General features: G+C 56.9%; 3 protein-coding genes across 3 annotated transcripts; 1 reads left to right on the forward strand and 2 right to left on the reverse strand.

Moving 5' to 3' along the window:
- Window positions 1-53: 53 nt before the first annotated feature.
- Window positions 54-1328, reverse strand: GGS23DRAFT_560563 (uncharacterized protein; the record flags this gene model as incomplete). The annotated part of the gene is made up of 1 exon (XM_051515897.1): window positions 54-1328. A coding segment is annotated over exon 1 (650 nt), but the record flags the coding sequence as incomplete, so codon positions are not given.
- A 5269-nt stretch (window positions 1329-6597) lies between these two features.
- Window positions 6598-7722, reverse strand: GGS23DRAFT_450494 (uncharacterized protein). The gene has a single exon (XM_051514016.1). It carries the CDS (start codon window positions 7549-7551, stop codon window positions 6811-6813), a length of 741 nt encoding a protein of 246 aa, XP_051373230.1. The 5' UTR covers window positions 7552-7722; the 3' UTR covers window positions 6598-6810.
- A 1873-nt stretch (window positions 7723-9595) lies between these two features.
- Window positions 9596-11942, forward strand: GGS23DRAFT_595250 (actin-related protein, ARP8 class; the record flags this gene model as incomplete). Its single annotated transcript, XM_051518283.1, has 2 exons — window positions 9596-9714; window positions 9782-11942. 2 exons carry the CDS (start codon window positions 9596-9598, stop codon window positions 11940-11942), a joined length of 2280 nt encoding a protein of 759 aa, XP_051373231.1.
- Window positions 11943-12591: the final 649 nt, after the last annotated feature.

The raw sequence follows: 12591 nt of genomic DNA on the forward strand, positions 1-12591 counted from the left end.
ATGTATGTATGTATGTTCGTAAGGAACGTGGTGAGTTGGCCAGGGACCAGGAACAACTCGTGAGATTGGCTAGTCGTTGCTTGCCTGCTCACATAGACGGGCTGGTTCGGGTGGGAAGAGAGCCAGCTCCCAGCGTTATAGACCAGAGTGGCAATAATAGATGTTATAAGGGTTAGGAAAGAAAAAAAAAGGAGCGACTAGTGGTGGAATGGTTTGGTCAACGGAGGGTGAAGAAGGGCAGCGAGGCGAGAAGGGGAGGAAAAAGGCAGGTGAATGGAGGGGCGGTGCAGGCAACCAAGAGATATAAGGAAGCGCGCTTTCTGGACTCGTCCATGGACAGTCCGACTTCTGATCATTCAACAAGGTCAGGCTGGCTCAGGCTCGGATCGACGGTAGGAGCTAAGCCGGGCTTCTTGATACAAGCCTGGCCACGTCTGTGAACTGGACAGGAGAAATTTGGTGTGCGAGGTCCTTCTTGGCTTGCTGGAAAAGAGCCTGGCAAGACAGGGCCGACAGGGACCGGCGGGCAGGCTCTACTAGGATTTACCATTGCAGGGTTCGGAGGGTTACATCTGCTCGTCGATGATGTGTTGCGAGGAACAGTCAAGCCTTCGCGGCAAGGTACGACAGAGGTGAGCGTATGGGGGAGCAGCGGAGGTTTGGATGGGTCTCGGGTACATAGCATGTCAGAAGAGGTAGCCAGAAACCGATTAGACCAAGCGACTAGGGGAAGGGGACTGGCCCGAGCTAGAAGAGATCCATGGCCACACCAACTCTTTGGGAATAGTTGGGCAGGGGTCGTGATATAACAGGACGGACGTAATTTGATATAGACCAAGAAAAGAGAACACCTCCGAGTTTTGCCAGACTCGGCAGAAAAGAAGGCTCCTCGACCGGACGGTAGGCACACAGCACAGAGAACCGTTTTTCTTTTCCTTTTCTCTCCCCCCTCTTCCTCTTTTCCCACGTCGCCCGCTATTTTTAGTCGGCTCCCGTTCAGCCTCATAATACAGAAGCGTCGCAGACGAGGCGGCTGGCCTCATGTTCTCGTCGGAACGAGGTGCGAGAGACGTAAGAGGCTAGGCTTAGCCGGCCCACAGCGAGCCGGGAGAAGGAAAAAAAGGTTGAGGACATGGGGCGGTTTGCGAAGTCCCAAGAGCCGCAAAGGCGGCCTTCGGGGAAGAGATGGCTCGCCCATGTCGGCGAGCAGATGCGCAGACAAGACCATGGTGCCGTCGAGTCGTATGACACAGCCATTACACAGTCGTTGGCCGGATACGTCGATCTGGAGAAGACAGGCCTTTCTCAGGAAAACACCGCGGCCCCTTGCTAACCGGGGGGTGTGGGGGGGTAAAGGGGAGGGGAGGGGGGTGTCGGTTTGGAAACCCACTCCAGGGCGCGCCGTGGAGTCTTGCATGTGAGGGTATAAGAGTTATGTACACGCGTATGTATGTACCTGTATGAGTAACGGGAGGGAGTTCGAGCGGGAAATGCAGGCGTGCACACCTCTCCATGTGTGTACACATCTACATCCGTCCCCTCGCCGGCGACTGCATGCATACCTTAGGTACCTCATACCTACATAGGTAGGTAGGTATGTACACGCACACATGCGCGCACCACCCACACCCACACACACGCACGCACGCACACAACATGCTCCAATATGTATCATGTGTGTGTATACGTGTGTACGGGCATACCGAATGTATACATGTCCGCACCTACGCACACCACATCCACACACACATACGTATCGTACAATGCCTACGTACACGGTATGTAGCGCCGTGGTGGAGGGCTTTCGCTCGAGGTGGACAGGCCTGCCTAGCTTCGATAAAGCGGCGCCTCACACGATGCTCTTCGAGGCCATTTGACGATTTACGGTACTCGTAGCGCGGCCGAGGATATAATCCGCGAATATACGGCTGCGAGGCGACATATGTCCCTTCTATGTTGGGCACGGGGCGGTGGTATCGCCAACCTATCAGCTTCATCGGCGCAGCCAGTAGTATAGCATGTACAAGCCGTGCAAGGCGCGCTAGTCTGGAGGGTATGCGCCCGAGCGCTTCAGAGCCTAACGTCCATCGATAGCTAGAGTCCGTAGCCCTCCCCGATTTAGCCGACCCGGACGCCATCGTGGAGTACGGGCAGCTTCGATGGTTGGAGGCTGACGGGAGTAAGACGACGGCTTGGTCACGAAGAGAAGCGCAAGGAAGCACAGGTTGGCCCGTCTAGAAGGGCTAGACACCCAAGGATTACTGTGTAGGAGGAGGTCTGACTGAGGAAGCCGCGATATGGGGGGGGAGAGGAGAGGGGGCTCGGATGCCCGGCGGCAACCAATGGCGACGGCGAGGATGAGTTGGGTGGGTGAGGGGAGGCGGAGCGATGTGGTAGAGCAGCGCAGATGTGGTGGGATGGTTGGGCCGGCTCAGCGGGTGATACTTGGACCTCTCTAGGATGGCGATGGGGTGGACGATGGGATGGGATGGTAGCAACCGGGGTGCATTCAGATAAAACTCTGGCGCGATTCGGCGGGGGGGGAGGAGGGAGGGGAGGGAAGGGCATATTCGAAGGGGAGCGAAGTGGTACAATACTACCGTACGAGGATGGGGTCCGGCAGCGGGTTGCGAGAGGGACAGAGAAAGGCCGAAGGGGGAGATGGAAGTCTGCAGGCTCTCTATCTGGCCCGCAAGGCGCGTTCGAGATGGAGTTGGCTCGGCGACTGGCTGGTAGCCACGGTCTGGCGTGGTCGCGAGGTAGCACTGCCGGCTCGAAAGGGACAGGAATGGACTTGGCCGGATGGAGTAGTTGTGCGTGGGTGCGTTGCGTGGGTGCGTCGTGTACGTGCGCAGTCTCTCTCTCTCTCTCTTTTTCTCCTTCTCGTGCGTGTGTGTGTGTGTGTGTGGTTTGGATGGACTCAGGCGATTCCGGCCACGATGAGGAGTTGTCGTCTCGTTCGTCAGCGGAGTCGCGTTTGATGTTGAATTTCAGTTGCGTCGGCCAGTCTCGTGATTGGGCTGACGGAGAATAGTCTGCAGGCAAGGGGTGTCGGGGTCAGGGGTCGCATCCCTGGCTCTGTCTCAGGATCTGTAACAGAAGCCACAACCCTTGTCGTGCGTCCTTCCACCTTTCCCTCCCCTCCCCCTCTAGGTACCTAGGTATACTACCTAACGTGCCTAAGTGGGTACCTACCTCCTACCTGCACATAGGTAATTCCTCGGTGCCTACCTGCCTTATGTGCAGACGGGAGCTAGGGTGTGTACACGCTCCCCCCCCCTCCTCTCCCCGAAAGGTACCTATAGTGTAGACATGTACCTAATGTAACCCTCTGAGAAGGAGGCATGTACGACATGGACCATCCCCTAAGCGGTAAAGCAGCCTTCTCAGGCAGCTGGGCCCATATTCCAACGCGCTGTGTACCCAAGTACCTCATAGAGAGGTCCAGATTCACCACCGGCCTCCGCGGCCGGGCACAGCTCTGAAGGAATCCATCCGTCCTGTCCGCCGCTCTCCTCTCTACCCTTCCCCATCCTTCTCCCGAGCGCTCGGGATTTCTGCGCGGGAAGGATGTCGGAAAATCGAAGGCAGAGAGAGAAGACGCAGCAGGAATTGAATTCCTACGTGCTCCAGCGGATGATGACGGGGTGGGTGGGTGGATCGCGGGAGTGGATGGGGAGTTCCCAGATAGCCGCGCGCCCGCCGCTTTGACAGAATTGCCCGATGGTTAGAAACCGCGGGTCAAGCGATAGGTGGCAGTACCCAGCTGTCCTTCACCCATGATCCCATCGCATCTCCTCAGCATCTCCCTCCCTAGGCCCACTCCCCGGACTACATCTCTACATACGTACACACACGCCGTGATGTTGCCGGCATCGCTGCGTGCGGCTTTGCGGACGAGACGCGTCTACATACCTACACAGGCTATGCGTTGTGCGCAATACGCGGCCGGCGTACCTGAGTGATGTCCCACTCCGTGCTCCTATTTTGAGCTGAAGGCCATTTTTAGAAACCGGACACAGCCAGGCTGACCACATACATACCCTCTACTACTACTCAGGTAATGTAGGTGTGTGTGCATCTGCCTGCCGCCGTGCGTCCCGATGAGGAGTAGGGTTGTATGCACATACCTAGGTATATTATAGGTGGTTGTGCGCATGCGAGCCGGAGGCCCGTCGTCTTCGTACGTGCCATCTACCTTCCTACATATTTCCGTCGCGATGGTGCGTCTGGGGTAGGCGGTATACCTCCTGGGCGCGCACTCCGTAGTACTCCCGTAGTCTGTGCCGTCGTCCGGGGCGCGTATGAATACCTATGTCAATAGCAAGTAACTGCCCTTTGCTGCGCTTATCAGATTGCCGTAGGACCAGTATTGTCGCATTCGGCCCCAAGATGGATGGCGTTTGGCTGGGCTGCCTCTCGGCCCTGGCCTTTTTTTGGCTTCCTTCGCAGCGGCGCGATGTTACTCTTACACCCCTCCCTGTTTCGACAAAGCTTCGAGAAACACATCCCGCCGAGGCTGTTTTAAGTAGGTAGGTATTATGTAGCACCCATGCTCATACCGGTAACCACCAGATGGATAGGTACACCCAGGTATGAATACCTAAGGTATTTTGCGTCTATACTTCTGTCTCTCTCCGCGCTTTCTCCCCACCTCCTCTTCTCCCCTCCCTCTCGTCAGAAACCCTTCATATCACGGATGTTTTGCCTCGTCAGAGACTAATAAACAATGGAGGCGGCCAACCCACAACCCAAGGGGGAATATAGGTGATTTAGGTAGTTGATAAAATGTCTGACAACCTTGGCGCGTATAGGTACTGCGCAAGTATTGTCGTACCCTCTAATCCTCGGTCCCCTTGCCCGAGCCCTTCGATTTCTTGGTTGAGCTTTGACACCACGGCTATCACCGTAAGTTCTCGTGCTCATCGTCTGCAATTCGGTTCCTGAAATCGGTAACCGATCCTCACTTCGTGAAGGGAAAAAAAAATGATGCCTATCAGTATGCCCTTGAGCCTGCAGCGGTGTGCATGGCAATATTATATTTACACGACTTCCCTGCAAATCCACGCACTGGGCACGGCCTTGACTGGCTAACCGGTCTGCGGCCTGGCCGTGCTAATAACAATCGTCATATCACCGCCCGCGCGGGGGATGATCTGGGAGATGTTCCCAGCAGACCTTCTCGAGATTCCTGTATATATTGCCTGTGTGGAAGTCTTCTCTCCCTCCCCTTCTCTCTCCCCCCTCTTCTTCGCCCACCCATCCATCCCTTCATCCCTCCATCGGTGGCTTGCCTCGTCTAGCAGGTAGGTACCTCCTAGGTAGGCACGCATATATTTTACCAGCCCTACCACGCAGGTACTCCAGACCCGGTCGGTACGTATAGGCACGGTACTGTACAGGAATTAGTTAGGGTGTTCACATCCTGATCCTGGGTAACTTGGGGGCTTGGCCGCTCAGCATAAGACGCAGCGCACTGCAAGAGTCCTTCTAGTCACTGTAGTCATCCAGCTTGCATTGTGGTTCCTACGTACACACACGCCACCTGGACTTGGGACCTTGCAGCCGTTATCTCGGTTGTGGCCGCGCGGCCGTTGTGCGCGACGAAAATACTCGCAGCTTGGCCAACCCCGGTGGCTGACCCTACACCCGAACGCATGTAGGTACGCTCCGGCTGCAAGGCCCTTCGCCGTCACAGACAACTGGGCCGTGTGCGCCACCGTGTCTTGGCTGCGGCTCACGTCGCTTCTTCTATCCCAAACCCGTTGTCGCATGTGCCCACAAGCCCGCTCGCTACGTAGGTATGTCTACGTGTGCATACGCGTATGCGGACGGTAGTGGGAGGGTGAGGATGTCGGTGTGTGTATGGGGTTATCGCCCAATGGAGGGAGGATCGGCCTCGCATCCCATTACCGCGATGTCGAGTTGGGAGCCCGCTTTCAGCCCCCAAAGGGCCTGGTTTCGGAGTCACGTTGCCATGCCGTGCATCTCGAGAGCGTCATTTTAATTAGATCCCACCAGATCGCGCCGTAGAGGGTGGGTGGAGGGGGGACGGCTTCAAGCCCTTCTGCATGTTCTATGAACTGTTCTATGGGGCCGTTGGGCGCTCCATCCCGGCGAGCCCTGCCAGGATAGGCCCGGTCGATCGCATAACGTTTCCCGCTCCTTTGGGAAATTATTCAATGCTCGCTTTTACCCGTAGTTCACCTTAAATTTAGCAACTGTCGACTCCCGCCACGAAGATCGTAAGCTTAATGCTGATGTGATCGTTTCTTCCCCAGATGCCATAGCATCGACTGGTGGGAAGATCATGCCATGCGGACCCTAACCATGAAAGCGGAAGTTGGTGGCGAAATGCCACGCCGAGCCTGGTAAACGAGTACTGGGGACTCCGAAGAGTAGGCATATCCCTAGCTGGTTCTGGCATTAACCACGCCTCGTGATTTCTATTAAATGTCTCTATTCGGTAGTCTAGCCGATTCAGCTATCGCCATGTCCGTATTCGAGCCCGAGTTGCCGAAGAATTCTTGACAAGACCGGCGCAAAACAGGTCGCTAGCCAACCCCCCAGGTAGACGGAATCCATCGTGACCTCCCCCTCCCCACCCCCACCCCCACCAAGCTTCACCAAAATACGACGCATCTCGTGCGAGGAATACCTAACTCATAAACATTGCCGGAGAGGATGTTTTGTGGATCTACGAGAGGTGGTTTCTCGAAAGGCCGCTGGAACGGCGCTGAGCGATCAGTTCGGATCGTGGAGGGTTCGTAGGCAACTACGAATTTTTCAAAGGTACCTCCCGAAGTGCCATTAGTCTTTATTGATCTTCTTCCACACTTCAGCCTCGGCGCCGGCAAGCCTTTCTCCGGTCTGCTGGGCCCATTTCTTTGCTGCTTCCCACACGCCGCCGGAGTCGTCTGCCTGGGGCTCCAGCTCATTTTGTCGAATGGCTGATCTCTGATATCTATCAAGCTCGGACACGTTGGTATTTTGGTGATATCCCGGGGGGTGCTCTAAACTATGGGTCGGCGGGCTATTATAGGCCAGGGAACCTCGGGTGCTGTGGCCTGAAGTAGGGTCGGGAAGTGTGGACGTACCGCGTCGCTGCGAGGGGTAGGGCGTGGTTGGCGCAGGCATGGCCATCTGCTGGGGATATGGCACGCTCGCAGGCTGGGATACCGGCATTTGTTGGGACGGATGGTATTGTTCCCCCACCTTCGGTGGTGGCGGGATGGTCGCTCTGGCTGCTCCAGGGGGGACCGGCACGGCTCCCGGTTGAGGTGGCGGAGGGTGGTCGTGATCGAGCGTCCCGGTCGGCTCGAGAGGGGCATGGGCCTGAGGAGTAGCGGCCTGAGCGGTAACGGTCGGAGCTGGTAGGGACGGGGCAGCGCCAGGACGTGCGGACGGGTAAGCACCCTGGCTGGGCGAGGTCGGGGACGCGCTTATGGTAGGAGGCCCTGGAGAGGACGGCGACTCGGCAGTCTGCGGTGTCGCCCCAGATGGTTTCGAAGCAGCAATAGGGCTGTTGGTGTAGACTGGAATAGGGGCCATCGTGACACGCGAGGTAGAAGAGAAATGATGCGACGAATGCTATTTGGTGGTTGGCATACAGTTCTCCCTTTTCTCTTTTTCTCCCTCCCTTCCTGTCTCTCCAACTGCGGCTAGCCGGTGTGGCAAGAATGGTAGCTGGTGCAAGATGTTGTCTTCTAGGGTAGCAGGCAGGCAGGAAGAAGTAGAGGAAGAGGACAGGTTGTCGCATAGAGTAGGCGGTAAACTCAGCATCAACTTAGTACAGCACAGCATCCGTGGCAAGCGACTGTAGACAAGACGATGATAGGTAGGCAACACAGTTGACCTGTTCAAAGTTAAACCCGACGTCATAGGTGTCAGAGTATCAGGTGACCCCGCGCGATAACCTGGTGGCTCTTATTTTGGACCGGACCTTACCTTCGCATGTACCCGTCTGCTTGCCTGCGAGTTGGAAAATGGGGCTCCTAGAAAGAATGGAGGCTATGTATGTGACACACACGCGATAGTTGCCTGCCATGCCTAGATATGTGATAAAGCGAGCATCTACAAGGGCAAGATGCCGCATACACGGCAGCTGATGGTAGAGGAAGACAGCTGAAATGGATGAATCCAGGTGTGGGCATGTGGCTATTCACCTGTTCCTGGAAAGTTGGCATCTCACTTGCATACAAGCACTTTTAAAGTGCTTACAGGCCTTGCTGGGTAATTCATAAGTTTATGGATCCAGACGACTCCATCAGCCAGCCAGCCAGCCAGCCAGCCAGCTATCTCGGAAGCACGTACTGGCTTGATGAAGGTAGGCATCTAAGGTAAGAAGACCTCATGGGTGGAGGTCAGTACATTAGGTCCATAGATTGCTGGGTGAAGGGGGTTAGCAGATCGGATGGACGGTAGGAGAATACCTTGGATCTACCATAGCTACCTCAAGTCCCGTTGCTAATCCCAATGCGGCGAGGTACCTACTACGGACCCTGAGCTATTACCAGTGGACCTTACTAGAGTGGTCTTACGATACCCAAGGTTAGGTACGCTAGGAGGTACATAATGGGAGGTACGTTACAGCTAAGTGGGTTATATAATAGAGGACAGGTTCGATTCCTGACAGCGCTACTTGGTAGTCTCTATTATTTAGTCTATCTGGTGACTTCGTCCAGGCAGCAGGTACTGCGTACTTTAAACCCCAGAAGCTACTGGTTCGAGCCAGAGTGCCGCCTTTGTAATAAGGTCCTTTTAGGTGGTACGTATGTACTAGTGCAGGCTATACGATAGTAGTAGAGCGCATCTTATCCTTATAAGATCCTGTATTCCGACGTTACTGGAGCAGGCAGTGTTTGTAATAGCGCGCGGGGGCGCGTGCCTGTTATATGGGTCGAGCTAAGTGGGTTATATAATAGAGGACAGGTTCGATTCCTGACAGCGCTACTTGGTAGTCTCTATTATTTAGTCTATCTGTTACGTATATGTACGTACGTTACTCTAGGAGGCGGCCGTAGGTAGGTAGGGAGGAGGGCAGATTAAAGTAATGTCCGCATCAATAATACAAATCTCGGAACCTTGTATCTTCCCTCCTTGTTCTTCTCCTTCGTCCCCTACCGCCGTTACGGCGTCACCTCCCTTGTACTTGGGTTTGTAAATCTTAAGTACACCTAACCCTTACAGGCGGTGCACCTGCATTAGAAAGCGACTGAGGTACCTATATGGTAGGATATTGGGAATTGGAGATGGTCTGGGCCGCACCGCAGGGAGACGCGCCAGGAAAGTTGAAGCCAAAAAAAAAAAAATCATTGTAGACGAACATAATACAGGAGAGCCTTACGAAAGAGAACCCATAATAATATTCTTCTTCATCATCGTACCTTTTTCCCTCCCCCTCTTCCAACCAACATGTCTTCGCAACCGTGACCAATTCATCTACCCTCAATCCTCCCAGCTCAGCACCCGTAAACAGCATTGCCATCGTCATCACTTGCCCATCACCAGCCCTCTCCATTATCGCCGACATCCCCGTCAGATGCATCAGTCGTAGCACCACCACCGTTCATCATCGTCCGCCTGAGCCGCGACTATGGTTGGTAAAGTCAGCGAGAAAGTCCTTCTCAGGGAAGGGCTTGAACGCACCGACAATGGCATGAAACAGACGAGCTGGCCCGATGTCACACCCATCAACCAGAAGAACTACTACACGTACGCGTCTCCTTCCTCTGCACGGCGGAAGCGCCGCGAGCTAGCCAGGCTGACCTCTTCTCTGCAGCGATTACATGAAGCGCGATGACCAAGTCCTGGCCCTTCGATTGCAGACCGAGGCTAATAGAGAGCGGCTCGTCCAGACTGCAAAGGACCGGGATCGAGCCCTGGCTCGCAATGGCCACGCCGAAGTCCCGCTGCCGGTCGCCGACATCCAGCCGGACGATGGCACGCCTACCACCAACGAGGGCCTAGATCCGTCCAAGGTCATCATCATACATCCCGGCAGCCAAAATCTGCGCATAGGCTTCGCGAGCGATGCTCTGCCCAAGACTATACCGATGGCCATCGCCGCCAGATTCCCCCAGACCGAGTCCGAGATGCACGAGGCCCTTCCGCGTCGCCAATTCGAAGCCAAGACCATCGACCAACAATACGGCGAGGAGTGGTCCAAGAAGTATCAGAAGATGTGCAACGACTTGAAGGTTGACTTGCGCGCGCGCAAGCAAAAGGTCCTGCCCAATTCTAAGGAGCTTGTCGTGAACTTCAACCGGCGGGCCGAGCGGGAAGAGATACCCGTGCATAACGATCCTCTGCAGATCGAGTGGACCGACGTGAAGAGCATCGACGACCCCAACTCGGCAGCCTCGTGCTTCATCGGCCAACCCGCCCAGCGAATCCCTGACGATTCGAACCCCAAGTTCAAGTTATGGTGGCCCCTACAGAACGGCTGGCTCAACGAGGATGATTACACCACGGCCGAGCACCTGTACGACGACCTCGAGACGCTCCTCGACAAGGCTATCCGGCAGGAGCTCGGCTTGACTAGGAACAGCGCGTGGAAGAGCTACAGCTGCGTGTTTGTCATCCCCGACCTCTACGACAAACGATACGTGGAGCAAGTTCTCAAGTCCTGCATGACCTGGTTCGAGTTCAGCAGAATTTGCTTCGTGCAGGAGAGCATGGCGGCCACCTTCGGCGCCGGGTACACGCAGGCGTGCGTGGTCGACGTCGGCGCGCAGAAGACGTCGATAGCGTGCGTGGAGGACGGGTTATGCGTGGAGGAGTCTCGCATCAACCTCAAGTACGGCGGCTACGACGTGACGGAGACGTTCGTGAAGATGCTGCTCTACGACAACTTTCCCTACAAAGAGATCAACCTCCGGAGACGGTACGATTTCCTCCTGGCCGAGGAGCTCAAGATCAAGCACTGCACCCTGACTCAGGGCGAGATCCCGGTCCAGAACCTGAGCTTCCACCTCCGCGCTCCCAACCAGCCCACGTACCAGTACTACTTTAGGACTTACGACCAGGTCATCCTCGCCCCCATGGGCTTCTACGACCCCACCATCTTCGACAACTCGGCCAAGCTGCGCAGCCGGCGGAAGCTGGTCGACCGCTCGTACAACGCCTACGACGTCGACATGCCCGACGACCCCACCTCCGCGGCCCAGGTCGCCGTGCTCGCCCTCATCAAGCCCTCCGTCGTCTCCAACGCCAACGGCTTCCAGCAGCAGCAGCAGCAGCCGCCAGCATCGGCGCCGCAGCAGCAACAGCCCTCGTCCGCAGCCGCCTCGTTCTCCGAGAGCCATCTCGCAACCCCTATGAAGGAGAAGTCACAGCCCTTCAACTTCCTGAGGGGCGACCTCAACAACGGCACGCCGGGCGGCTCGGCGGCCGCGTCGCCTGCTCCAGAGGGCGCCGCGACCCCGGTGCCGCCCGTCTTCCACTTCGGCCGGGCGAACGGGACGGGCAGCCCGGCACCTAACGGCTCGGCGCGCAACGGGGTGTCGCCGGGGCCGGGCCCGCCGGCGGGAATGTTCGTGGACGCGGCAGCGCGGACGGCGCGGGCAATGGCGGCGGAGCGGGACGCGGTCCTACCGGTGGTGCCGCTGGACATCGCGATCCTGACGAGCATCCAGAACGCGGCGCGGGGCGACGAGAAGAAGCTGCGCGACTACCTCGGCAGCATCATGGTGGTGGGCGGCGGGTCCAAGACGCCGCACTTCACCGCCGTGCTCGAGGACAAGCTGCGCCGCCGCCGGCCCGAGCTCGCCGACCGCGTGCTCATCACGCACAGCGCGCGCGACATGGACGAGCAGGTGGTGGTGTGGAAGGGCGCCAGCGTCTTCGCCAAGCTGCCCGCCAACGACAGCTGGATCACCCCGTTCGAGTTCGAGCGCCTCGGCGCGAGAGTCCTGCACCACAAGGTCCTCTGGGCCTGGTGAAAGGGGCCTTGCCGGCTGCGAGAAAGCGGGTACGGCGCGGGGGAGCAGAGGGCATCGTTAGGGATACGGCCTGTGCCCTGTCGCATGCGTATGTTACCAGGTGTGCTATGCGGTGAGGGACGAGGCGCGGTGCGGCCGCAGCAGCTGCCGCCCTGCCGCCGCCGGGCCTTCGCGCCGGAGCTCTCTCGCCTCGTCTCCTCGCCCGCTTCCCATCCTTTTTTTACCTACTATCCCATCGACGTTTTCTTTCGGCTCTACTTCTACGCTCAACGTATACACGCGGTACAGACTATGGCCTCCAGCGTTCCGCGCTTGCACGCGGCATTCGGACGTCGGTCCGCGACGGGAAATGCGAGATTCATAGAGCAACACGACAGGGGAAAGAAAAGAAAAGAAGGAAAGGGTTTTTTTTTATAGAAAGAAACCCCCCTGCGGAGGGAGAAAGCACGGCGTGGCGCAGGGTACGGGGTTGAGATAGTTGAGCCTGTAGAACCTAGGGTCTAGGTTGGGGTTACGTCTTCGCACGACAAGCTTCTCTCCCTCTCTCCTTTTTGGGTGCAACTTCTCATCGCCGCTCTCGTCCTCTCGACCCTTTAAAAAGGGGGGGCGTGGGCAGGGGACGCAGACAAAGGAGCGGAAGGACAGTTAG

The sequence above is a fragment of the Durotheca rogersii genome, assembly GCF_024521655.1.
Source record: "Durotheca rogersii strain YMJ 92031201 chromosome Unknown GGS23scaffold_6, whole genome shotgun sequence".
NCBI classification, from domain to species: domain Eukaryota; kingdom Fungi; phylum Ascomycota; class Sordariomycetes; order Xylariales; family Xylariaceae; genus Durotheca; species Durotheca rogersii.

Bases quoted from the DNA above. Each gene is read 5' to 3' on its own strand.
- GGS23DRAFT_450494 (XM_051514016.1), bottom strand. From the start codon at position 7,551: ATGGCCCCTATTCCAGTCTACACCAACAGCCCTATTGCTGCTTCGAAA.